At 38.4% G+C, this 27,901-nt stretch overlaps 1 protein-coding gene across 1 annotated transcript; it reads left to right on the top strand.

Moving 5' to 3' along the window:
- The first annotated feature begins 63 nt into the window (after nucleotides 1-63).
- LOC122057816 (coatomer subunit delta-1-like) lies at nucleotides 64-27,375 on the top strand. Its single transcript, XM_042620114.1, has 12 exons — nucleotides 64-147; nucleotides 14,350-14,441; nucleotides 14,870-14,909; nucleotides 16,938-17,161; nucleotides 18,336-18,578; nucleotides 18,722-18,884; nucleotides 19,026-19,330; nucleotides 24,029-24,227; nucleotides 24,326-24,479; nucleotides 25,836-25,898; nucleotides 26,002-26,098; nucleotides 27,017-27,375. The coding sequence occupies exons 2-12, from the start codon at nucleotides 14,439-14,441 to the stop codon at nucleotides 27,104-27,106; spliced, it is 1,581 nt and encodes a 526-aa protein (XP_042476048.1). The 5' UTR covers nucleotides 64-147; nucleotides 14,350-14,438; the 3' UTR covers nucleotides 27,107-27,375.
- Nucleotides 27,376-27,901: the final 526 nt, after the last annotated feature.

Genomic DNA, 27,901 nt, shown 5'->3' with positions numbered 1-27,901 from the left:
TATACTGGACGAGATGGAGGATCGCCCGGTTCACCATGTCGTTAAACTCAGTATCGGACGGTCTAGAATGAAAGGGGCTTTTTTTAAAGTTTTAACCCGGAATTCCTCAGATCTGTTCGTGTTGGTGTTCAGATCTCAGATTACCAGGTACGATTTTCCTCATCAATTCCTCTGTTTTATCTTAATTTTTTCCCGAAGAAGTTCTGTAATTTCTAATTTTTCTTCTTGTTCTACGAATTTGTGGTCAATTTGAGTTGTTATCTTCGCGTTTCTCTGTTTCTGTATCGTCTTCTGCTTAGATTCATTTATTCACAGGGTATGGTTTTGTTGCGATCGTAGATGTTTTCTGATAGCGAAATCATGACGCTAATATTTTAAATATCGTAGTTCTGAACTTGTGATAGATCTTTGAACAGTATAAATGCAGTACAATATAATATGTGCATAGATCCACGATCTGGTTCCACTTAGTGGTATGCATTGTTTCATCTTCTCGGTGAAATTTTGTTCTTGTGCTTGGATTTGGTTGGCCTGTCCTTGATTTCTATAATTGACGAATGACACTTCTGTCAGTGGTGACAAATACATAGTTACAATCCCATAATGACATTGTATCTGCTCCCTTAAGTCCCTGCTACCTCCAGCATGCTCATTCGACAGACTAGAATGATATCAGATGGGTGTATCCCGAATGTAGTAATGGCCAAAAGCTGAGTCCCTCCTAGCATAGGATAAGTGCCTTCAGATCCACAGGCAGCAATCCACACAATGCCTATGGGGTTGTGAGATATAAGATTAATCCCATGAGGATTTTTGAATTCCCAATGGCCTCCTAACAAAATTGAGCTAAAGGGAGGGAATCCATGGTTTCGAGAATTGAGATCGGATCAGCCGGATCGACAGAGGCTGATCCGTCTTGTCCTATCCTTGTATGGAAATACACTGGATGCCAGAAATGTTTTGATTTTGTGGACGATCCAGACTGATCCAGGCTGATTCCAATCAGGGATCAGATCGGATTTGGCATGACAGATCCAGATCACGATTCCGTGTTTTGAATTCCTGAGGGAATTGGTTGTAGTCCTTTTCTACACAATAAGAAGGGCATGGAGTGCTTATCTGATTATGACCCCCAATTATCTCATTATATAGTGAAATGGTAATGACGAATCTGTGAACTGTGGATACCTAGTTGCTGTTGTCAATGCTGTCGTGGGAATCTCATCTTCCATAGGGCTCATGTAATATTTGAAAACCATGGTGTTCAGTATTCCCTTGTAGTCCCAAGCCAACATGTACAATGTGTGTCTAATTGCCCGTAAAAGCTTCCCCCTTCTACTCTATTGTGGAATGTAGTAGGAAAACCTTGGTGGGATGCCAAGGCTGGAGTTGATGGGATTCCTTCTCCATGGTTAGGTGATTATTCTATTTCAATTCTTCCAAAAGGTCAGATTCTGACTTTTTATTCATCCTTGTTGCGCATGCAACTTACAGCTGCTTTTTATCTCTTGAACTGCTATTTAGATCTCTAACCATTTTCAGTTTCCTTCTTAGTTTCAGACCTGGTTTTTTACTGCCAATACCCTCTTCAGTTCAACCAATTGGTTCCCTGTTTGATGCCTAGCTTTGTGTGTTTTTCAGCAGTCCTACTACCTCAGTTTCTATTTTTCCTACATGTTACTAATTCTGGTTCACATCCTATTTCAGTACCACTTTTATTTTTTATTTGGGACCTGGAGCAGTGCCTAAGAGTTTATTATAAAATGCTCAATAGAAAGAAATACAAAAGGGGGGGGGGGGAGGACATAACCCGGCTTACTCCTAACCAAGGCATCCAAAATGCTCACCCTCACAACAGAATGCTACCCCGAACAAAATAAAGGACACATACATTACATATGGAAATTGGGAGACCAGCTTTGCCTTCACAAGTAATACGAATAAGATCACTTGAAAGAGTAGTATCATCCTCAAAAGTAGAGTTGTTTAAAGTTTCAAGCCAAATTCACCAACCTATTTGCTGCCCGATTACTTTCCTTGTACGAGAAGGAGATGTGGGCACCAATAGAATCACAAAGGGAGATAGCCTCTTGAAACCAATACCAGCTGCTCCACAGATTGCAGGTTCTTTGGGTCACATTTTCACAATGAGAGTGGAATCTGAATTGATCTAAACATCGTGTATAGCCCCGTTTCCTCACACAACTTCAGCCCATCTCTAAGAGCTCTTAATTCTGCCACTATAGTAGTACAGACCTGATGCGGATCCAGGTTCCAAAAGTCAGAATTGGATCGCTTATGGGCCCACAATTAACAACTAAAACAGTTTGCAAAGAAGTAGGGGCATTATTGTAACTTCAGGCACAACTCTAGCACTTAGAAGAGATGGAAATAGATACTAGGGTCAAACTAGCATAGAAAATTAGAAAAAAAGGGGTTTTTTGGAACTATAAGTAGGGGAAATAATATGTCACAACTAAAGAGAATAGGGGCTTAGTTGTAATAAGAGGAATAACTCTTTTAAAACAAAAGAAGAACCTGTTTCTTCTTCCCGATAGAAACCATAGCAGGCGGTAGACCAGCAAGCTTCGACAGGGGAAGATCCACCAATTCTTGTTGGCTGGACTTGAAATTATGGGTGAAGGGTCGCCTCAGCAGTCTCTACCTAACCCAGTTGAGCTCGGCTTCAAATAGTGCAGGAGAGGACAGATCTAAAGGCCTGCAACAGCATCTGGTGCAACAGTATGGAACCAGGTCTGAACCTGGGTTTTGATTCTCTAAGTGGAAGGACCCTTTTGAGGTTAAGACTCTAGGGTTGATGTTGCTCAAGGGAAGACATCCTTCGCTCCAGATCTCAGCTTCTTCTGATAGGTACCAATGGAGATCAACCTCCAAATCTAGGGCTGGAAGTATCGCCCAGAATAGAGTAATTTTCAGGTACAAGAATTAAACAGCAAGAAATAGGAAAAAAAAATTAGAGAATAGAAAGAAGACCAGAAGGGAAAAGAAGAGAAGGAAATTCCAAAAGGGAAGAAGGGGATCACCCACTGGCAGCCATGGTTCACAACCCAAAAAAAAAAAACTTAAATGAATTTTATTCAATCTAAAACTGAACTTCTTCATCGTTTACATGTCCAATATAAAGAAAAAAGTAAAAAATTAATGGCAACTAATAATGTAGGGATGGATTTGGAAAACCAAACCAGACCCAAGACTGCAGGAACTTTTAAATTAAGAACAACCAAGAATAGCCAAAGTAAGGCAGCAATATAATAGATCAGAATTAAGGAAGAAACAGATTTTTGAAAATCAGAATTTTGAATCCAGAAACTGGAATTTATGAGATCAGAATATAGCCCAGATTAAAGGACTAAATCAGATATAGGAATAGGGTCAAAACAGATCATCAATTGTGAACAAACATCCACAAAATTCAGGAACAGTCAGATGTATCCATCGATCTCAGAAAACAGAACCGATTAGATCAAAATATCCAATAATACTTAGAACAGATCAGCAGTGACCAAATAAGAATAAATCAGCAGTAGTATTCGGATGATAACAGACCCAAATCAATATTAGACATAACAGAAAACAGAATAAGACTGTCCAACAATCGAACCAGATTATGTCCTAGTAAAATCACTACAGGACAAAAATAAGGTGATTTTTGATAACTTGCAATTGACAGCTCAGATCTAGCCCAGGTTTGGATCGAGTTTCACACTAATAGGAAGGAAGACTCGATCAAAGTTTCAGCCTAATCTGAGGGCTGCAGGTAGTACAGAGATCAAGTAACCAATTGAGACTTTTAGAAGGATTTCTGGGCAGAAATTGAAAGGTAAATACCTGATCTGTGTAGCAGTAGTATAGCCTTTAAATCACCTTGAATACTTTAGAGAAATTGAGGAAGATTGATAGAATAGTTGAAAAGACCTCTTGGACTTCACGCCGCAAAGAGTCGTTGGATCGAACACCAACCCATCACTGTGATCAGACACACAGAAGTTCTCTTGCAGAGAAAGTAGCAGTAGCAGCCATGTATTTTGTCAAATCGTGGCTCATTAAAAGAGCCATCATCTTTATTTATAATAGTGATAGGGGTTACATAAAATAGAAACTAACTTTAGTTTCCAAAAACTGAAATAGGAAACTAAAAATTAGAAACTCAACTAGTTACTAAAACTGAAAGTAGAAGCTTACAAAATAGAAAGTCCTTTAGTTGCTAAACTGGAAATAGAAACTAACTTATGACTGAAAATTAGAAACTAATTTAAGACTTCAAAGTAGAAACTAAATTACTAACTAAATGACTAATTAGTAACCCCATCAGCGGCCCAAATCGTGGGCTGACTTGGACCAGATCTGGGTCGACCCAGTCAGCCACTTGGGTCGACCTTGGTCTTGGTTCTCCTTGTGTAAACCCTTGGTATTGCATTAGCTCTCCCCGGCTTGAAAACATTCGACTCTGACGAATGGATAAGGGACATGTAGTGCTCATACAAGTCTGGATCAAGCCTCTTGAAATCATCAGCATGAATCCAAGTACAGTCACTACGGGGACGGCCTTTCCACTTAACAAGAAAAATGTGATAACCGGTGCCACGGCGGGAGGTCTTGTAATTATCATCCAAGACGTCTTCAATAACTTCAGAAGTGGGTGGCTTCAGTTGGGGCAACCTCAGCATGTGCTCCGTGTCTGCATCATCCGCATGATGTCCAACATAAAGGTGAAGATCAGCCACATTAAACACGTTGCTTATGGTCATGTCATCAGGCAGCTCAAGCACATAAGCATTAGGTCCGATATGTTTCAACACCTTGTAGGGACCCATCTTTTGTGGATGTAACTTGGTATTGACACCTGTTTGAAACCGTTCAGGATTTACTCGAATCATCACCATGTCCCCAGGTTTGAACTCCACATAACGCCGATGACGATCAGCAGAAGCCTTATACACCTCATTGTTCAAGGCAATACGCCGTCGGACGTTGGCATGCACCTCAGTGATATGATGTAAGAACTCATCAGCTTCAATACTAACTCGAGCCTGGGGTGGGAGTGACATAAGGTCAATAGGCCACTTAGGGTGGACTCCAAGCAAGATCTCAAAAGGAGTACGACCTGTTGTCCTATTCACTGAGCTGTTGTAGGCAAATTCTGCAATGTCAAGAATAGAAGGCCATGTCTTCTCATAGTCTCGAACCAAACACCTCAACAAGTTTCCCAAGCTATGGTTCACCACCTCTGTCTGTCCGTCTGTCTGTGGATGAAATGCAGTTGAAAAGTTCAGCTTTGTATTTGTCTTCAACCACAATGTCTTCCAAAAATAACTCATAACCTTAACGTCACGGTCAGATACAATACTAGTTGGCAACCCATGTAGTCGTACTACTTCCTTGAAGAAGAGCTTTGCAACCTGATAAGCATCAAAAGTCTTACGACAAGGTATAAAATGAGCCATCTTAGAGAAACGATTCACAACCACCATAATGGAATCAGATCGTTCTCTAGTAGGGGGTAGTCCAAGAACAAAATCTATGCTAACATCAAGCCACGGTGCATGAGGAACAGGTAGTGGAGAGTATAAACCTATGTTCTGTTTTCCCCCTTTTGCCAACTGACATACACGGCATCTCTTGATCACATGATCGACATCCTTTGCAATGCATGGCCAATAATATCGATCAGTCACCTGTGCAAGAGTCTTATCTTTCCCAAAATGCCCTCCTAATCCTCCTCCATGTAACTCTAGTATGATGTGATGACGTAGGGAAGAGTTTGGGATACAAAGCCGCGTGCCAAAGAACAAGTACCCATCATGAATAGAGTACTTTAGGTGCTGCCCACCTTGTTGTAACTTCATAAAGACAGTGCTGAAATCAGAATCAGATGTATACTCACCTCGTATCTGATCTATGTTAATAACACGTGCTGAAAATGTGTTAAGTGTGAGCACTTTCCGGCTGAGTGCATCAGCCACTGTATTCTCTTTTCCCGCCTTGTACTTCATAGAAAATACAAACTCCTGCAAGTAGGCTACCCATTTGGCATGTCTGTGGCTAATCGATTTCTGTGAGTGAAGGTGCTTCAAGGCCTCATGATCAGTGTACAAAATGAACTCCTTACCAATGAGGTAGTGCTTCCAATGGCGTAGCACTTGGACGACTGCATATAACTCCAGATCGTAATTCGAATAGCGCTTCTTGGCCTTATTCAATTTTTCGTTATAAAATGCAATGGGGTGTCCTCCTTGCATTATTACTCCTCCTAGCCCAACATGTGAAGCATCTGTAGCTACCTCAAATACTTTGTCAAAATCTGGCAGGCGTAGGATGGGTGCGTGCCTCGGTCATCTTCCTCTTCACAAGAGCGAAGGCTTTGGTCGTTGCAGCTGTCCATTCAGACTTCCCTTTACTCGACTTCATACATTCAGTGATGGGTGCCATCATTGCACTGAAGTTCCGAATAAATCTCCTATAGAAGGAAGCCAACCCATGGAAGCTACGGACTTCTGTTAGAGTCTTAGGTGTGGGCCAATCAGTGATGCTCTTGATCTTCTCCGGTTCAGCTTCAACCCCCTTTGATGACACTATAAATCCAAGGAATACAACCTTGGGCAGCATGAAGGAACACTTCTTGAGATTAATGTATAACTTCTCAGCACAGAGTACTCTCAAGACTTGCCTCAAGTGATCCTTATGCTCTTCTTGGTTCTTACTGTATACCAGAATGTCATCAAAATAAACAACCAAAAAGCGACCAATGAAGGGACGAAGGACCTGTGTCATCACCCTCATAAAAGTACTAGGTGCATTTGTCAGACCGAACGGCATGACTTTCCACTCATATAAGCCATCCTTGGTCTTAAAGGCGGTCTTCCACTCATCCCTAGAACGGATGCGAATCTGATGATAGCCACTCCTCATATCTAACTTGGAAAAGACCTTTGCCCCGGACAACATATCCAACATATCATCCAGTCGTGGTATAGGAAACCTATACTTGACTGTTATCTTGTTGATAGCACGGCTGTCCACACACATACGCCAAGAACCATCCTTCTTTGGCGTGAGTAAAGCTGGTACTGCACAAGGACTTAAGCTCTCCTCAATGAAGCCCTTCTGTAGTAACCTATCCACTTGCCGTTTCAGCTCGGCATGCTCAGTAGGACTAAGTCTGTAAGCAGGAAGATTGGGTAAAACCGAACCAGGTACCAAGGCAATTGCATGCTGTATGTCTCTCATGGGAGGCAACTCATCTGGGAGATCATCAGGGACTAAGTCAGAAAAATTAGACAGGAGCTCTCTGATAGGTGCACTATACGTTACCTCAGGTTGGGGGGTGACTTCCCTAGTAACAAGTGCCATAACCATTCCAGTCTCATGACTTGTGCGTAAGAACTGTTTATGGGAAATAGTTAGCAACTCCTTTGTGGGTAGAGCTAATACCTTCTTCTCATTGTCAATGCCCTTCTGATTTGACCTTAATGATCTCTTCCGCCGTACTTCAGTCGGCACATTTACCGGATAGAAAGTTGTAGGAACACCCTTCCATATGAAAGTACACAGATTCTTCTTCCCTCCAACCATGGCATCATTGTCATACATCTAGGGACGACCAAGCAATACATCTGTGAGTTTCATTGGGATCACATCACACCAAACTTTTTCTTCATATCGGTAAAGTTTCAAAGGAACTGAGCACCTCTTATTCACCTCTAAGGTATTACCATTCAGCAAGGATACCTTATAAGGCTGAGGATGTGGGTCAGCTTTCAAGGTTGCTTTCTTCACAAAGGCTTCAGAAACAACGTTGACACAACTGCCACTATCAATGATAATCTGACAAGTATGCTCACCTGACTTCATACGGCTGTAGAATATGCTGTTACGTCGCCAATCCTCTCCTTTGGTTTCAGCCACCAATATGCGAGTAACAATATTTATTCCCTGGGTATCATTTTCATTAGTGTTTTCCATATCATAGTCATATCTACTATCATCATCATCATCTAATGGGTAGGGATAAAGAGCTGACTCATCCTCCTCATTGGAGTCTTTAACCTCATCTACTGCATTAACCCTCTGCTTATGCGGACAAGACTTAGCAAAATGTCCTATCTCTTGACAATGGAAACACTGTACCTTATTACTACCTGTCATGGGTGCTTTTCCTTTATGATCAGCTCGTGGAGGAAAAGTGGATTTTGGAGGTGCTGAGCTACTAGGTTTAGTGGCTGGAAAATTCTTCTTTACCTCCCCAGCTTGGAAACCAAACCTTCTAACTGGCTGTGCTAGAAGCTCCTCTGCTCGTAGGGCCTTGTCAAAACAATCCCTCACTGAGTGCACTTCAACAACTCCGATACCCCTGTTGATTTCAACTCGCAATCCCAGTCGAAACCGAGATTGCAGTTGCCTTTCATTCTCCCTTATGCATGTACCAGAATAAAGTGCGTCAAACTTGTTCATGTACTCGGCAACAGTCATAGACCCTTGACGAAGAGAGTTCAGCTGGTCTTGTATGCGAGCTCTGAAGTTGTGTGGCAAGTATTTATCTGATAACTCAAGCTTCATCTCCTCCCAACTAGTAGGTTCTCTACCACGGTCTTATAACTCTAGCTCATAGGTCCTCCACCACTCACGAGCAGCCCCAACTAGCTTAGCACGAGCTAGTTTCATCTTCCGTTCCTCAGGTAACTCATAATAGTCAAAATAGTCGTCTAGTGCCACTACCCAATCATAGAACAATTGGGGGTCATATCTCCCATCAAACTCCTTCAGATCGAGCTTGACCTTCTGTGAATCTCCAGAATACCTTGGTTGCACGGGACGTTCAGTCTCTAAATATCCTCTTACATGCTCTTCAAAAGTAGGTTGTGCTACCGGAACCCCTTGTGGTGCTCTCATATTAGGGTTTGCTCTCCTGTTAGTCAACTGAGCAACCACATTCATTGGAGTGTCCACTTCGGGTGTTGTACGTGAACTGCCAGTAGGCTGTTGGGGTGGGGTCTCTTCATTCAACAACCTGGCATCCAATTCAACCTTCAATTCAGCCTTTAGTTCAGCTCTCATATTCTGTATCAACTCCATAATAGAAGCTAAGGTGGGGGTGTTGTTCTCAGCCATGCTCTAATACCACTTAATGTAGGGATGGATTTGGAAAACCAAACCAGACCCAAGACTGCAGGAACTTTTAAATTAAGAACAACCAAGAATAGCCAAAGTAAGGCAGCAATATAATAGATCAGAATTAAGGAAGAAACTGATTTTTGAAAATCAGAATTTCGAATCCAAAAACTGGAATTTATGAGATCAGAATATAGCCCAGATTAAAGGACTAAATCAGATATAGGAATAGGGTCAAAACAGATCATCAATTGTGAACAAACATCCACAAAATTCAGGAACAGTCAGATGTATCCATCGATCTCAGAAAACAGAACCGATTAGATCAAAATATCCAATAATACTTAGAACAGATCAGCAGTGACCAAATAAGAATAAATCAGCAGTAGTATTCGGATGATAACAGACCCAAATCAATATTAGACATAACAGAAAACAGAATAAGACTGTCCAACAATCGAACCAGATTATGTCCTAGTAAAATCACTACAGGACAAAAATAAGGTGATTTTTGATAACTTGCAATTGACAGCTCAGATCTAGCCCAGGTTTGGATCGAGTTTCACACTAATAGGAAGGAAGACTCGATCAAAGTTTCAGCCTAATCTGAGGGCTGCAGGTAGTACAGAGATCAAGTAACCAATTGAGACTTTTAGAAGGATTTCTGGGCAGAAATTGAAAGGTAAATACCTGATCTGTGTAGCAGTAGTATAGCCTTTAAATCACCTTGAATACTTTAGAGAAATTGAGGAAGATTGATAGAATAGTTGAAAAGACCTCTTAGACTTCACGCCGCAAAGAGTCGTTGGATCGAACACCAACCCATCACTGTGATCAGACACACAGAAGTTCTCTTGCAGAGAAAGTAGCAGTAGCAGCCATGTATTTTGTCAAATCGTGGCTCATTAAAAGAGCCATCATCTTTATTTATAATAGTGATAGGGGTTACATAAAATAGAAACTAACTTTAGTTTCCAAAAACTGAAATAGGAAACTAAAAATTAGAAACTCAACTAGTTACTAAAACTGAAAGTAGAAGCTTACAAAATAGAAAGTCCTTTAGTTGCTAAACTGGAAATAGAAACTAACTTATGACTGAAAATTAGAAACTAATTTAAGACTTCAAAGTAGAAACTAAATGACTAACTAAATGACTAATTAGTAACCCCATCAGCGGCCCAAATCGTGGGCTGACTTGGACCAGATCTGGGTCGACCCAGTCAGCCACTTGGGTCGACCTTGGTCTTGGTTCTCCTTGTGTAAACCCTTGGTACTGCATCAACTAACTTAAGATGGAAACTAATCTAAAATTAGAAACTACTAATTTCAAAGAAATTGTTTCTAAAACAAAATAAAATCAAATCAAAAAAGATTTTTTTTTCCCTAAATCCATCGTGCATCTGCATCTGCATTTGCATAATACCTCCTCCCCCACTGATTCTTGGGTTCCCCTTACTTGCCCCATCCACATTTAGCTTCACATAATTAACCGAAGGGTTCTAGTAGATTGGAATAAGGATTCTAGGAATAATGTATTGGGGATTTAAATTTAAAACCTGAACGACGAGGGTGTCTTTATTGAATTTCTTTGGAAAATGGATTTCTCGGATCCATTCCTTGATCTTTTCAATAACCATAGAGGAACCACAGGGTCTTTCATTATGTATCCTATAATTTCTTTCCTTCCATAGCTCCCAGATGATGAACGAAGGAAGCAAACCAGAGATATACTCACAAATACCCCTAGCACTTGCATGGGACTGCCAGAACAGGATCCTAGAACCAAGTTGTTGAGTAAGAATAATCTCCACATCCATGAGGTGACTCCCAAACCTTGGAAGTAGTAGCCCTCAAGGATAGGACATGCCCAGTCGTTTCGTTTCAAGGGGATCTGCAACAAACATTTTGATGCTGGAGGGATACCAATCTTCATCAACGTATCATTGGTAGGAATTCTCCCTTCAATGATCTGCCAAGAGAAAAAATCTATTTTTGGAGGCATGGCTGCATTCCATATCCATTTGTCGTAGGAAACTGTTGGGAAATGGTTACGAACATTGTTCCATGCCGATTTAGGAGAGAAATTGCTGTCACTCACCGGGATCCAAATTAGTCTATCCACCCTGCACGACAACCCAATCTTCGAGTTAACGATGCTCACATGGATCTCCTGAGAATCAATGACATTTAAATAATCTTGATCCCAAAGACCATCGGTATTGAGCACATCCTTAACTTGGGTATTAAGGTCGACATGCATAGCGCCATCAACATAGTCTATAAGAGGACCAACGCCCAATCAATTAACTAACAAAAAATTCATCTTGGCCCCACCAACCATTTGTATTGGCAGAGGAAAAGATCTTTAAGATCCAACATCTTTCGCCAAGTTTTAAATCCCACCAATCTTTTGGGATTGAGGACGATATGTTCACCCTTTAAAAATTTGGCCCTAAAGAAATAGTTCCATATGGAATTCTCGTAGAGAATGCGCCATCACCCCTTAATACGCATAGTGTTATTAAAATCCTCCAGAAGACAAACCCCAAGACCTCACTTAGACAAATGCCTACAAATTTTATGCCAACCCATCCAGTGGTGGCACTTGCCAAGCTCCGATGAGCCCCACAAGAAATTAGCAGAGATGTGATGGAATTTTTGCATAACCGTTCTAGGAATGTTCAAGCTGGAATGAATGTAGATTGGCATAGATGAGAGCACATGTTTAAGAAGAATTAGTCTTCCTCCTATGGATAAGAGATTCCCTTTCCAACCTGCTACCCTAGCTCTCACCTTAGCAAGCATATTGAAGAATTCAGGAAATTCTGACTCGTACCTTAATGGGCACAGTACTCCTCTATTTATAGAAAAATAAAATAAGTAGTCCTAGTCTTTACATGATTCTAAGTAGTCCCTAAACCCATTATTACAATAATTATTCAACACATCATAAAAAAGAACTGACCTTAAGTCTTCCCGTATACAAGGGTGCCCTCAAATATGCGATTGGAAGAGATTTTCTTGTGAAGCCAGTAATATTTCCCACCATTCTATAACATGGGACTCTGAGGCTTTGGAGCTTATGATGAAACAACATTTTTGACTATTAACTAGCTGGCCAGAGAAACCAAACGACCAATACCCATGACTTGCTTCAACGAAGATTTCAGCCCTTAGGTGAAGATGATAGTATCATCAACGAAAAGGCTATGAGAGATACCTGGGCATCCTCTTAGAAGCTGATAGTAAGACGCACGTCCTGCTACAAACAGCGTTTTCAAACCCCGACTAAGGACTTCTTCAGCTATGATGAGTAAACTGGGGGAGAAAGGATCCCCTTGGTGGAGACCTGTGGTAGATTTGAAATATCCCGTAGGGCCACTATCCTTGACCACAGAGAACCATCAATTTTCAAGATTTTTTTAACCAAGTTCACCCAAGTCCCTGAGAAACCAAAATTCGTAAGAACTTCATAGAAGAAACCCCATGAAGTAAATCTCTTATATGTTTCTACTTCTATATTAGTTATTACTTACTATTCGTGGACTCGTGGTTTAGTTGCTAATTTCAACCATTTCTAAAACTGATTTCCTGTTTTCAGCAACACATACTATTTTTGGTAATCCTATGACTTCTCTAAATCTAACCATTGGATTAGCTCATAATTTTTCTAAATCATTCCTTATACCAACTATGCCCTTCGACCTAAACTTGAACCAAATCTGATGACTTGCTGTTCTAGATCATTGCTGGTTGTTCTAATCCCAGCCTTTGGGTAATTAAATAGACAATGGGGTGATTATTAAGTGATTCATCAATTGCATTTGTAGCTAGTATGGGAACTAGATGGTTTGGATTCCTTATTCGTTGTACTGGAATTATGGAGAGAAATCTTGGAATCAAAAGGTTTTAAAAAAACGATAACGAAAATGAAATGTATGGTGTGTAACTTTAGTTGCACTTGGACAAATAATGAGGTGGTAAAAATTGATGAGAGGGTGATCCTGGAAAGTAATTATGGTAGGTATTTGGGTGCAATGATAAATAAAGGAGTATTAGAGGATGATGTTTCACAGAGAATCAAAGTGAGATGGATGAAGTGGAGAGGTGCATGTGAAGTGTTGTGTGATTGACATGTTCATTTAAAACTTAAAGGAAAATTTTATAGGACGATCATATGACTGGCTATGATGTACGGCCCAGAATGTTGGGCAGTTAAGAAACATCATATTATTAACTCAGTGTAGCTGAGACGAGGATGTTGCGATGGATGCGTGATAAAAGTATAAAACTAGGAAGGATATTAGTAAGGAATGATATGATCGGAGTTGATATAGAAGTCCCTTTGATACATGCTAAGCTGCGAGAAAGTCGTTTGAGGTGGCATGACCATGTACAACGGAGGACTTTAGATGCTCCAGTTCAGAAGAGTGATTTGATTCACAGATTGAAGATGCTAAAAGGGCCAAGGGCGTATCTAAAATGACCTTAGGAGAAATGGTGATGAAAGACATGCATAGCTTAGGCCTTGTATCACGTATGACTTTGATTAGAACTGATAGTAGGGTAAGGATCGATGTAGCCGACTCCATTTAGTTGGATAAGGCTGAGTTGTTGTTGTTGCTCTACCTTGTCCGACGTCTGTACCTTCTCATGATTTATTTCCCTTAGATCCTTAAATCTCCCAGGAGTTTGGATTACTTTATCAGGTCCTTAGGGATATTCATTCGGCCATTGGGGTCAGGCTTTTTTTAAGTAGGCATGAAACACTATTTTGATGAGAATTCAACAGAAGAGGAAAAATTAGTTTGGGAACTGATGTACAGCTGATAAGTGACTGACCAAAATTAGATCAGTGCATGGATGTTAGTATTTTTTTTTTTTTTTGGGGTGGGGGGGGGTGGGGAAGAGGGGGAGGGGTGGTGTACTGGTGTGTGGAGTAGGACTAAGGGGACAAGGGTAACCCAAGCATCTTTAATGAGCCATTTTTTTTGTTTACTAGTTCAGTTAATCAGCAGAATAAAATGGTGATTTGGTGTCTCTTTCTTGAGTCTATTGCTGATCTGAGTTTCCATTTGAACTTACAATTTTTTGCCAATGCTTCACTTGAGCTAGTGAATTTAGATATATTTGATTTGTATGCTTTTCTAGCAAAAGAAGTAATCATTTTATTATTTCATCACTGATTTATGACCTATTAATCGACATTTGTTTTCGCAGGTGTTGAAGTAAGCTATTTTCGTGTTTCTACGACGGTCTTGAGTCTTGCTCCCGTACAATTGGCAACTGTTTGATTTGGAAGGGTCAAAATGGTAAAATTCATTATTTTTTTGTCTATTCATTTACTTTTTCACAATGGTACTGTTTGGACTGGGTGCTGCACGGGTGCATTGCAATAGGAAGTAGTTGGTTGGAGCTAATAAAGTATTCTTGTTGCATTTAGAATAGCCTTATTTTTTTTAAACAAATCTGTGGGTTTACTTATTGTGCCCTTGAATGATCTATGTAAATTCACTTTACCTCAGCTTGTTAATCAATCATATTTTGTTACAGGATCTTATAATAACACCAATTTTTTAGAAAACAGTCCAGCCTATATATATATATATATATAAAATATGTGTAATCACTCTTGGCTTCCTCTCTTTGACTATTTCTCTTCTTACATTTGTTTTTGCATATCAAAATTTTGTACTCTTTATATTGTAGTAATTGCTTTCTTTGTTGGCTTTGTGGATAGGTGGTCCTTGCAGCTTCTGTTATAAGTAAATCTGGTAAAGGTGAGTTTGTTGCCAGAAGGCCGAGTACGCTTGCATGCGTTCCTGATTTAATATGTTGTTTTATAAGCATTAAATTAAATTTATCTTGGCATACTGCATGATGGCTGTTGCACTTTTTTTTCTTGTTGGGAATATTTTTCTTTATCTGGTATACCATTTGTGAGAGTTATGGTATTTTTCCTTACTATTGCATTCGTTGGAAATTTATTGAACCACCTTTGTTTCTTTCTGGTTGAGGACATGTTGCTTGTGATGTTTTAGCGGCAATATTTCTGTTATTCTTAATTAAAACCACTACGGCAAACTCATTTACTCCTAGAAATTTTTATATGCTATGCCTGCTCCACAGATCAAGGACAGTGGCTTTATGAAAATGTTTGGTCTTTTGTTTGCTTTCTTCAACGAGGGTTATCTTTAGTGTCCACTAAAAGGGGACTGTTCTTTAGATCTAAGGACGGGTGGGTATCCGTTTAACCATTAAGGAATTTTGGTCTCAGACATAAGAATTATGTGAAACTACCTTTTTATTGATATATCTCTTTTTCCAATTAAGTTTTGATGTTAAAGAAAAATATTGATTATGTTATAATCCAGATTGCATGAAGTAATTATGTCTCATTTTCAATCGTTGCATCCATAGTTCAAGATTTTGATTTCGATAAACCAGTCTTGACACCTAGATGGTTTCGGCTTCAAGTTTTGGTGCAGAGTTTTGAGGCTTAAATGGCCAACCTAGGTTCCAAATCTTCTAGGAAGCCTTATTTTGGCCCCTCTAAACATAGTGGAATCCTTAAAAAAACACACCCAAAATAGTATTTTGTATGCTGCTGTATGTATTCTACTCCACACAAAGTTTAGTACTAGAACACGTTTAATTCAATTAAAACAACTTAAATATGCATTAAGAATGAATAGAGATTCTACCCAAAAAAAGAGAAAAAAGAAGAAAGACTAGAGATAAAATTATGAACCACTTTTTAAGTAATACTTCATTTTCATTTGAACCATTTCAAGAAGGATCTGAAAGTCACGTTGGAGACATATCTCAACGGCTCCTGATAATGGCTAGTTCTCCGCTCTCCAGGGCTGGCTCCCCATCCCCATCTTAGACAATGGTGATTGATTAGGGTTCACACCAGGTAAGTATACCCCTCACACCCCACCTATCTTCTCCCCCAATGTCTCTCACACCCCGATTCTCTCTCTCTCCCCCCCCCCCAATTCTCTCTCGGCCTCCTCTCCCTTTTTCTCGATTCCCCCTCTGCTCCCCTACCCTACGATTCTCTTTCTCGACTCCTCTTCCATTGATTCTTTGATTCTTTCTCTTTCCTCTCTCCCCTCCACCGACTCTCTCTCCACTCTCCCTTCCCATCTCCTGATTCTTATCCCATAAAATTTAATAACCATTTTGAAATGGAAAATAAATTCCGGCTCTGTTAAGTCATAGATTAGGTTACGAAGTGTGACATATAAAAGTTGAAGGCCAACCACTAAGTGTTTACTCTATTTTTTGCAAAAAATAATTTTAGAAAAAGTGTTGTACTCTAACTTTGAACAACACAACAAATAGTTGCATCTATTGCATTCCTCTACTGCCCAAGTACTTGTTCCAAGATTGTAAACGAGTGATCTGGCAAAAAAATCACAAAACAAGGAGGTTTTGGAAGGTTCTTTGTCAAAACTGACGAAACCTGCGAAAGGGGTTGAGATTTCAATCCATTTTCAACCCATTTCATTTGAGGCCATGATTTTATTACTAAATAATGTAACATTTCGACTGAAATTTCTGCTAAACAAAATTTTGGACGAAATTTCAACCTAAATCTGGAAATTTTATTCTATCACATAGCAATTCGTTTTGACAGCTAATCGAAACCAAAAAACCGAAATATTTCGTGAAATTTCATGAAATCTTATGGATTGCTGCTTTCTTTGTAATGTTTGCAAATTTATCACCAATTTGTGATGATCTCATTATCTCACGCATAGGAGTTGTGTCCATGATGGTCTATGTATATTTCTCTGCAGCTCTAGTTTCGAGGCAGTTTGTGGACATGTCTCGTATAAGGATTGAGGGATTACTTGCAGCCTTCCCCAAATTGGTTGGTACAGGAAGACAGCACACATATGTTGAGACAGAGAATGTGCGTTATGTGTACCAGCCAATAGAATCTCTATATTTGCTACTTGTAACAAACAAACAGAGCAACATTCTTGAAGATTTAGAGACATTGAGACTGCTCTCTAAACTTGTATCCTTTTTATATTTGTCTATGATCTATGATTAGCAGTTCATTTTTTTAGTACTTGTGGCCACTTCTCTTCAATAAATTGCAGTTAATATAATTCAGTTGATTGATTTCCCATATTAATGATGTAAAAGTAATAATTTCTAAAGTTAATGTGGTTTTTGTGGTTTTTTGGTGGATCCTCTTGCAAAGGTTAGTGAAGATGCTTTTGTTAAATGACTGGATTCCTGTCAGCTGCTGAATATTCACTTTCTGCCAAGCAATTTCATATTGATATGTTCAGGCTAAAGATGATTATAAATTGACTTCTGTTGAATTAAGTGGTACAATTTAAAAATGTTGGAAAGCATCCTTTAATCAATGTCTTGAAAGGTGAAATCCTTGAGGTGAAGTGGTAGATGTCCGGAAACAGATAATTAAAGCTTGGATCTCATTTGCCCAAGCACAAGCCTTAAGGTGAGAAGTATGAAGAGCCTTTATGCAGGAATCTTTTTATTGAGCGAAACAACCTCCATTTACACTTATGTGCAATTATATATATATATATATATCCGCAACACCTAGCCATGAAACTCTGTTTCATCCAGCTGTTATATCCTTACCAACACGTGTAAGCACTTTGAACCATGCTTCTGATGTTCTCTTAAGAAAACTTAATGTCCTAATCAATGAAAGAGGAAACATCTTTTGTGGTGTTTTTATGGTGCATTATATCAATATCCTCCTCCTTTCCTTCTGTTTCTCTTCCATTTCCTAACTTGCTTTCGATGAAGGTGTAACTGTAGTTGCGTGGGATGAAAGGGACAAAAAGGAAGGGTCTAAGGGAACAAAACATGGAAGTATGGGACATAAATTGAAGGGTCATGAGGTGGAAAGGTTATGTTTATGTGAAATGCAATGTGATATTTGATTAATCTGTTTCATGGAGTGCTATTGGAAGATGCACATGAAACTTAAGGGCTTGAACCTGTTTGGTTCATAAATCATAGACCCATTTATCTAACCAATTGAACTACAGGGCCATGTTATATCTACTCAGTTATTCTTTAATATATGCACTCTAGTCTTTATCATGGTTCTACCATTTGCAATTTTTTTTTAAGGCTTGCATTCTAAAATGTTCACTTTTAGTAAAGACATGAACTTTGTTATGAAGTTGTTCCTTAAGCATATTCAGGTTCCTGAGTATTCTCCCTCACTAGAAGAAGAGGGCATTTGCAAGGCTGCTTTTGAGCTGATTTTTTCTTTCGATGAAGTCATATCTCTTGGACACAGAGAAAATGTCTCTGTTGTACAGGTAAAACAGTACTGTGAGATGGACAGTCATGAAGAGAGATTGCACAGGCTGGTAATGCAGAGCAAGATCAATGAAACCAAGGACATCATGAAGCGGAAAGCTAGCGAGATTGACAAAAGCAAGGTATTACAAATCTCTTTGAAAGTCCAGTGTCTCGAGGTTGTTTAATTGTTTGTATTGCTCTCTTTTTTATTTCTCATTTCATTCCTTTTTCCTGAAGTGTTAAGTTTTAAACTTTTTACTCGTATTACTTACATATTCTGCAGATTGATAGAACTAGAAGTGAAAAAGGGGGTTACATGTCTCTCCAAATGACAGGTTCAGGAAGAATTGAGAGTAGCTTTAGCGAAATGAGCATATCTAGTAGCAGCAGTGGGTTTGGAAGTGGATTGGGTAGTGAAGTGGAAACCTTCTCTAGCAAATCCAAAGGTTTGTCCTGTTCATCTGCATGAATTCCATAAATTTGTTGCTGTTTAATGATGTACTGATGTCAATCTTGACTGGATAAGCTGATTCTTCTTTCTTCTTTCATCTGGCGGGACTTTCTGTCAACTTATATTGCATCATCAGGTCGTCCCTCTGCATCTGCCACTGCTCCTCCTAAAGGTCTTGGTATGAAGCTTGGTAAAACACAGAGAACAAACCAATTCTTGGAATCCCTTAAAGCTGAAGGTGAAGTGATTCTTGAGGACGTGCAACCAACTGCTGGTCAGGCCAGAGCAGCTGCACCACCACCAACTGATCCTATCACATTGACTGTTGAAGAGAAGCTTAATGTGACACTGAAGAGAGATGGTGGGCTCAGTAACTTTGATGTGCAAGGTACCCTTTTGCTCCAAATTCTTAACCAGGAGGACGCGTTCATTCAAGTCCAGGTAGTGTCTTCTTGTCCTCTTTAATCTACTTGCTGATAGTAAAGTGTTGGGTTGTTACATCTAAGTTGACATACTATCTTTGATTGGATTTCATATTGCTGAAGAATTTGTAACCGTCAATATGGGGAAGGCCTTTGTCACAATTAAGACAGTTTCTCCCACCACTTGTTTGATATGCTTAAATGGTAGGTTATTAGAAAGTCTAAATTTTTGTTAAGATGTGTTATCTTCATGATGAGGTAAGCTAGGCTGAAGCAACAAACACTAGCAAACCTATGATAAACCAGAATCATAGTGAACCAGAACAAGTGGCTGGTTGGATAACACCAAATTTGGATCAAATGTAGAGGGGAAGGAGTAGAAGTGTAGAACAAGATACTAAAAATTGAAGATCATCTGACCATGGGTTAGAGGGAATGCATGTCTGAAGTTCTGTTGCACTTGCACCAAATGGACACAAAACAGAAATTGTTTGACAGTAAACTTAGATAAAACCTGCTGAAATTATGGGAGGAACAAAAGCAAAGGTAGATATAACAGTGAAACACAAAATAGAGATCAGAGGTCATTCAAAGTAGGTCTCAGTTGGATGAGGAAGCTTGCTTGAAAACTCTGCAGAACAGTAAAGGGAGAAGAAGAAAAGAAAAGAAAAAGGAAGGTAGAAGGAGATATGATCAATAAGTTTTACCACCGCACATTCACTCTCATGGAGAAAAATTATCAACAGCCAAAATATGTGTGCAGCATGCCTACCCTCTATTTATTGTAGTTGATAGCAACATCATAAAAATAGGAAACTCTTCTAAATGGAAAGGGATCCTCTACAATATGGCAACTCTCGAAAATTAAAGTCTAAGAAAAACAACTAAGGGGCCGTTTGATTTTGTTTCTACTGTTTCAGTGTCTAGAAACAACAGAAACGGAAAACTGTTTCTGTACTAAGAAACTATTTTTGGAATTGCAAAAATATGCTTGATTTTTCTGTTTCCCGAAATGTTTTCAACAATATAGTCGGATCCAAGATATGAGTGAAGGCACGACATTGTACATACGCAATCACGAGTGAAGGCATGACGTTGGAGTTGTAGGTATGCTTCGTGGAGATGAGCTTCAGAAGGATGAAGACCATCCAAAACTGTGAGTTTTGCACAACCATGTTGGAATTGCCACATCTAGATAGCAAGAAGTTTCAACAATGGGTTGGAGTTGGGGTAGGTTGAGTGAAGTATCGGATTTTTCACAATTGTTGTCCCTCCCACTTGTTTCTAGAAACAGAAAAACAAGTTTGACTTGTTTCTCCATTCTTGTTTCTAGACACAAAAATAAGTATAAATTTCTATTTCTGTTTCCAAAAAAAAGTGAAGCGAAACAGAAAAATCAAACGGTTTTTGGGGTATTTTTCCGTTTCTGAACACAGAAAAACGGAAAAGCACGTTTCAGGAAAGAAAATCAAACCGGCCCTAAGTAGCAATACCTGGCCTAGAAGTAATTACTATTACAACTCAGAAAGCCTTAAATACCTAATATTTGGGCTTATACTTATAGAATGGACCTGTTACAGTAGAAAACTCAAAATTACTTAGCTCACCCATATAATTCATTGGGGACTTAAATTTTGGCCAACTTATTGAACCACAGGTTCCTTGACCCAAAAATTCTCTTATTTTTGGATTGAAGGATGGTATTTTTTCTATTGACAAAACTATGTAAGAGGGCTGACTGTCCTCCTAAAAGATGTATAATACAAAAGAAAGAAGTCAGATTTCTACATCCTTCCTAATTCGGTCATAAAAAGGGCTTGTCTAGTTTTGATCAAAATAGCCCATTTCATTATTCCTTATAAAAGAGGATCGTTAAGAGTACCAGGTGTATATGGTTTGAAAAACTCTTCTGATGGTATGTTGCTGAGTCAGATTCATCATCAAAAATCTACAGAGTTCTGAACATTGATATAACAAGAAGATTAGGGGACAGAGATCCCATATGACACCTTGTTTCATACCTAGTTTCCTTTGCTTGCAATACATCAGGGTTAAAAATTCAGGTGGACAGACCCATGACCGTTCAACAGAGAGATGAAGAGGCTGAAAATCAGAAAGGGCCAACCGATTCCTCCTCCTCCTCCACAGACACTTCATTTATTTTGGATATTCCATCATCTGCTGGTAAGGTACTTTAGTGTGAATAATTCGTCCTTGAAAGCAATCCAAAAGAAGAATGTTGCCTAGTCATATCTTCTTCTTCTTCTCAATCAATATTCAAAGAAGTACTCCATTGTTTTCTGCAACTCCATATCCTGTCCAACGATTTCAATAACAGTGTTTTTTGAGTTAATTTGATTCTGCTGCAATTTGATCCTTGTTGCTGACATCTGATTGCCTTTCATAGACACATTCATGACTCCATTAAAATCCTGCAAACTAGTGATTGAAACTTGCTATTTTCAAGTCTGGTTTGAGGTACAACAACAACTCAGCCTTTTCCAAATTAAATGGAACTAGCTACATGGATCTGTGAGAGGGTAAAGTAATAGTAAAAGTAAAAGGAAAGGAACACAGCAACACCTTAGAAACATCCTAATGTAGAACTAGAACACAAGTGATCCTAATCCCAGGTAGGATCTGAAATTCTGGTTGAATAGAGAGATGTCCTCCAACAGGCTTGGTTCTAGCTCTCACACACTCTCTCACAGCAAACAAATAAAAGAAAAATAGGAAAAAAAAAAAGAGAGAATTGATGGAGGGTTGAGAAGGGGGAAGAAGAACTGGTGAATGGGTATCTCACCCTCTCAGGTAATAGCTATCTTTTTTTTTTTTTTTTTTTTTTTTTCAGGTAATAATTATCTCAGCCATTAGTAAACACTCAAATTCATAAATTTCAATCTTTTTTTTTTTTTTTTTCATTATGATCAATGGGCTTTAAATAGCCGTACAAAACTTGGACGCGAAGAAATAACAAAAAAAGAAAAAGAAACTAATGGACTGAAATAAGACTTTCTAATTTGTGTCTAACTTGCTAAACAAAATTAGAAACTAACTAGTTACAAAAAGGAAACTAACATAAGTTACAAAATAAAAACTTCTACATAAGTTACAAAATAAAAACTTCTTTGACTAACAAAATAGGAAACTAATTTGACTAACTTGCTCACTAAGAAATTAGAAATTAACCAAACTAAATTAAATAAGAAACTAAAAATAGAAAATATTGACATAAAGTACTGTTTGTAAACAGTAACTAGTGTTATTGCCGAGTGTTCATGTGAACAGTACTTGTGACTGTTCATGTGAACAGTAACTCACGTACTGTTTGCATGGACAGTGTTTTGTGAACAGTAACTCATGTTTACTATTCACATGAACAGTGTTTTCTGACTCTTGTTTTACTCTTCATCTTTAAGCTTCGATCTACATCAAAACTCTATGTTTTTCCACACTACCTCTCCTATGGTCATTTTAGGCCTACTTTAGCTCTTTTAACTCTTCCTTCTGAAACTGATTACTCTTCTGTACTAGTGCATCCCAAGGCCTCCGTTGAACATGGCCATACAACCTCAAATGACTTTCTCGGAGCTTGTCCTAAATCAAGGCAATTCCAATTCAGCTCTAATATTGTCAAATCCTTACTTTATCCCTCCTAGTTTTGCTGCACATCCATCTCAACATCCTCATTTCTACTACACTCAGCTTATCTATGTTTCACATCTTTTATGATTGTCCTATAGAATTTTCCTCTAACCTTTACAGGAATTCGTTGGTCACACAACACTCGGGATGCATTTCTCCGCTGCATCCATCCTACCCTCTCTGATAAACATCATCCTCTATATGACCTTCCTTGTTTATGGTTGGCCCCAAATATATAAAATAATTACTTTGCAGTTTCTCTCTCTCCTCAAGTTTCACCATTTCTATATCTTAGTGTGACTAAAGTTATACACCATATACACCGTCTTCGTTCTACTTATCTTAAAACCTCTAGTATGATTTGAGGTATTTTAATTAAATAAGGAATCTTTCCCCGTCTCAGCATCCAGCCGATGGACTAACATGGGATTAGACTGTGTTCTCCACTATGTTATCTATCTACAACCTATATTTTATCCAGATCAGACCTGCCTATCTGCTGCTGTAATAAATCTCTAAAATTTGGATTAACGGGTTTCAGATTTTAATTGTTTTGACTGTTGACCCAAATCCAACTGTTAAAACATTGCTGTATTGTGGGGTTTGCTTATTCCAACAGTTTATGATCGATGATCAGAATCGGAGTTCCATTGGATATGGTTTTTTCTGACTAAATTCTGTTTTAGGGTTTTCCTTGAGATCCTATAAAACATGGTGTGTAATTTTTTAGGGAAAGTAATGGTTCTTTAACAATTAAGTGCATTTTTTCTGAAGAATTTTATTAAGGAAAGAAGTACAGGACAGTTGGTACAACAATGACAACCAGAGGCCAAAGCAAATAGAATGATAAAAGGACTTGGCAAATAAGCATTTCATCATTAATGTTCTTCGTAATTTTGTATTTCTTGGTGATTAATTTGTTTCAAACAAATTTGAAATGACCAACATTGTAGAAAAACTGTCTAGATATGATTAGTTGTTTCATTTATATTATAATAATATTTTACCGTGATAACTTCATAGTTTTTGGCTTATGAATGAGTAATTATAACTTGCTTTATCTGATGTCCAGATTGAAACTGGGGAAAATGCTGGTGTAGTTTTCAAAACTCACCCTAATATCAACAAAGATCTATTCTCCAGCGAAAATATTCTAGGCTTGAAGGATCCTAATAGGCCTTTTCCGACTGGTCAAGCTGGTGATGCAGCAGGAGTTGGCCTTTTAAGGTGGAGAATGCAGAGTGTGGATGAGTCAGTTGTGCCATTAACAAGTGGGTTTTGATTCTTTTTCAATTGCCTTTTCTGATATAAGTTCCTCTTTTTCCATTCTCTGCTTTTTCTTTCGTTTAACCAAAGTATTGTTTTACAGTCAACTGCTGGCCCTCTATATCTGGAAGTGAAACATATGTCAGCATAGAATATGAATCTTCATCAATGTTTGACCTGCAAAATGTTGTGATATCAGTACCTCTTCCTGCACTTCGGGAGGCACCGACTGTGAGGCAGATTGATGGGGAGTGGAGGTGGGTGTTCTCAGTTTGTTATTCAGTCTTTCCCAGTGAGTTGTTTTCTGTTGAAACATTTAGGTACAGCCATAAACACTTGAGGAAAAAATTCCACCACATCCATACTAGAAACCCTTTCTATGATGTCCCTCACTATCAACCACGTGGACTGATGATTTGGTAGAATGACCGTTGGACAGATTTGGGATTCTCTTTCCTATGAGTCACTATCTGTGGGATTTTTCATTTTTCAATGGTTCTTGTTCACTTTCTAGACTTTTCAAACTATTTTTTAAACATCTATAGCAACACATGGAAATATCAGAGTGATCTGAAATTTCGATCACTGATACATGATGAGGTGGACAACTTTTCCGCCAAATTTTGGCCCCAACTGAACTGCTGCATAGCAGTTATGGTGGGTGTGATGGGATGTGTTCAGGGTATGTATGTTCTGGAATGCTGTTCCATAACATTTTTATTACTGCATTGAAGTCTAACTAACCCATCCAATATATCACAACCTACGTGTATTTTTTTTACTGACATTTCAGAGAGAGTCAAAATTTTCAAGGATACAAGATTTATTTCTTAGTGATAATTAATGTTATCTATCAATGCTTTTATACGGTTTCTTTGCCTTATTTTTTTACATCCATCATGTTTCTTATTAGGGGAAAATTTCCCTTACATGGCCGTATTAAGATATGTTTATCTTAGCAGGCCACCTTTGAGCCATGTGCCCATGTGGAAAGTTGATCTGATCAAATTGATTGTTGGATGGCTAGTATATCCCTTGGATTAATCACATGTCGAATTTCGGGTCCTACCTCAATGCATTTCTTAAACTTTTATCTTTGTATCTTCATCCATTAAGCAAAAGTTGCATAAGTACTCTTCAACCAATTTTCAAATATTTATATTTCCATATGGGAAAATGCGTTTATGCTATAACTTATGTGGTGGGTGGATAATGACATGGATAACATTGTCCACAAAATTTGAGTACCAATTTAGCTGTCATGTGGCAGATATTTAGGCTGTATAGACAAGCTTTGTCTTTGTGGGCCTGGAAGGAAATTGTAACCTTATACTACTATTTCTTGTGATTTGTTTTTTAACAAAAATGCATCACCATCATTGATATCAATAATAATATTATTTTTTGTTTCATGTGTATAATTTGGGTCTGTGGTAAACAGTTCTTATTTCTTATGGTAACAGTGTTCTCTCAAATTCTGTGTGTGGTGACTTAGAATTTCTGTAATTCCTTCTTGTTTGTGTTGCCTAGAGCAGCTCAAAGAGCTTTAATTTGTTCCAAGGATGTCTTATGGAGGATGATGAATACATTGCTGACTTTTTTTTTACTTGCAGGTATGACTCGAGGAGTTCCACATTGGAGTGGTCCATACTACTAATTGATGGGTCTAACCGCAGGTCTGCAATTGATGTGTGGATTTTTTTATCTCAATCTTTTGTTCCATCTATATACTAATAATTGGCAGGGGATGTCTGGATTCTTACTGTTATTTTTTGTCAGTGGGTCGATGGAGTTTGTTGTTCCTCCGGCAGATACGTCAGTGTTCTTTCCCATTTCGGTCAGGTTCACTGCTACGAAGACATTCAGTGATCTAAAGGTTTGTGAACTCGAAATCAGAACAGCATTATTTTTGGGTAGTTAACTCTGTCCCTATTAGCACCTGGGCACTTCTGGAGGCTTAGTGGTCTTACTCTTGTCCAGGGGCATTATTGTTGACTTTTATGATGTTGTCAGGTCCAGTTATCTGCATGGTTGACCAGTTTTTTCTGTTAGTTTTAGTTTACATTTTTGTTAGTGAAGGAAGGGAGCATATACTTGAAGGGTTCGTGTAAGTGGTATTTTCTGGGCTTTCCTTCCTTTCTGTTGAGAAGGCTGGACCAATATATTTAAAAATTTATTTGTAATCACCTTGTAAACAGAGGTCTGGTCTCCCTTCTTTATTGGGTTTTTACTTTTTAAGCATGTGAGATGTGGTTTGAGATGTTGACACCCTGGTCTTTCTAGTTCTTCCATTTGTGTGTGTACACAGACACATGTTTGCGTGTTGGTTTTTGAGTTTTTCAAGGGTACATTGCTCCTGCATCCATCTAATTTTCGTTTGCATCATAGTTAGAACTGAAGATGGGATTTAGTTCTATCATTCCCCTGGAGGATATGAAACTTTCTCCCAGTAGATGCTATTATGAGTTGATGTAACTCAGGTTTCATTCGTTCCAGTTGCTTTCTTTGAACTTGTCTGTAGTCTCTCTCTCTCTCTCTCTCTCATATGGGTTGTGGTAGTATTATTGATAGAAATGTTACATTTTCATCCCCGTTCTACAATGAATGTTTTTACTTACGATATTCTCATACCAAAAATAAGTTTTTATTTATGATAATCTATTATATAATAAATATGTTTCTTTTTTTTTTTTTTTTTGGAGGGGGGGGGTGTGGGTAAATAAATTACTGTTACAAAACATAGAGGTACACGCTTCTTTTTCTATGCTAAACATTTGAATGTAAAATATTGCAGATTGTGAATATATTGCCACTGAGAGGAGGCCCTTCTCCAAAGTTCTCTCAGCGAACTCAGTTGATTGCGGAGAACTACCAGGTGGTGTGATTTTGATGTCCGGTTGAGGTCCGTGCTACTTTCAAAGTGATGGTTTCTCCAGTGAGACTTTTTTTTTTCCTTTCCCTTTTTGTTTTTTTTGCTATAAATGTTGTGCTGGATAGTATTACTTCAAGGTTAGGTTGCTTATTCAGGTGGTGCTATCTAGTGTAGAAAAATACTTAAAACAAGGTGTGGGACAGTGAAAAAAATATTAAATTGGGATTTCCCACATTTCACTTTCATCAATCTGAAAATAATATTCTGCTATTATTACTGAATTTGAATAGTGTGGATATTGTTTGAATGGTGTCTCTTATACACATTCAACACATTTTGCTGTTTCTTTCTTCTGAGTTTTTGCCTTTTTGATGGTCCATGAGATCTCTCTCTAAACCAGTTCCTGCAATAACTAAGACAAGGACTAACACATCAGCAGTTTTGGTCACTAAAAAGCAAGTATCATATGCTCCTATTGTTTCAGTGGAAATATTTTAATTTACAGGAACTATCTAAAAGCAAAGGAAATTGTATTGGTCTAACTTGACAAAAATGTTTTTTACTATACAATATAAAATTTTGAGATATGTGATCCTTTCCATGATACATTTGCCATCCATGGAGAACATGAATCCTATCACATGGATGGATTCTTTTCTTCATTCATCCATGCTTTTATATTGTTAAAAAAAAGGAAAAAAATACAACAAATGGTATAGAAACACTTCTATAAATAACTTTAGATTTTCTGAAGACTTCCATTGAAACGATTGGAGCTAGTGAAAGTGAGTATTGATATCCCTTTTT

Source organism: Macadamia integrifolia, chromosome 12 (genome assembly GCF_013358625.1).
Source record: "Macadamia integrifolia cultivar HAES 741 chromosome 12, SCU_Mint_v3, whole genome shotgun sequence".
In the NCBI taxonomy this organism is placed as follows: domain Eukaryota; kingdom Viridiplantae; phylum Streptophyta; class Magnoliopsida; order Proteales; family Proteaceae; genus Macadamia; species Macadamia integrifolia.
This window is presented reverse-complemented; position numbering and strand designations above follow the sequence as displayed.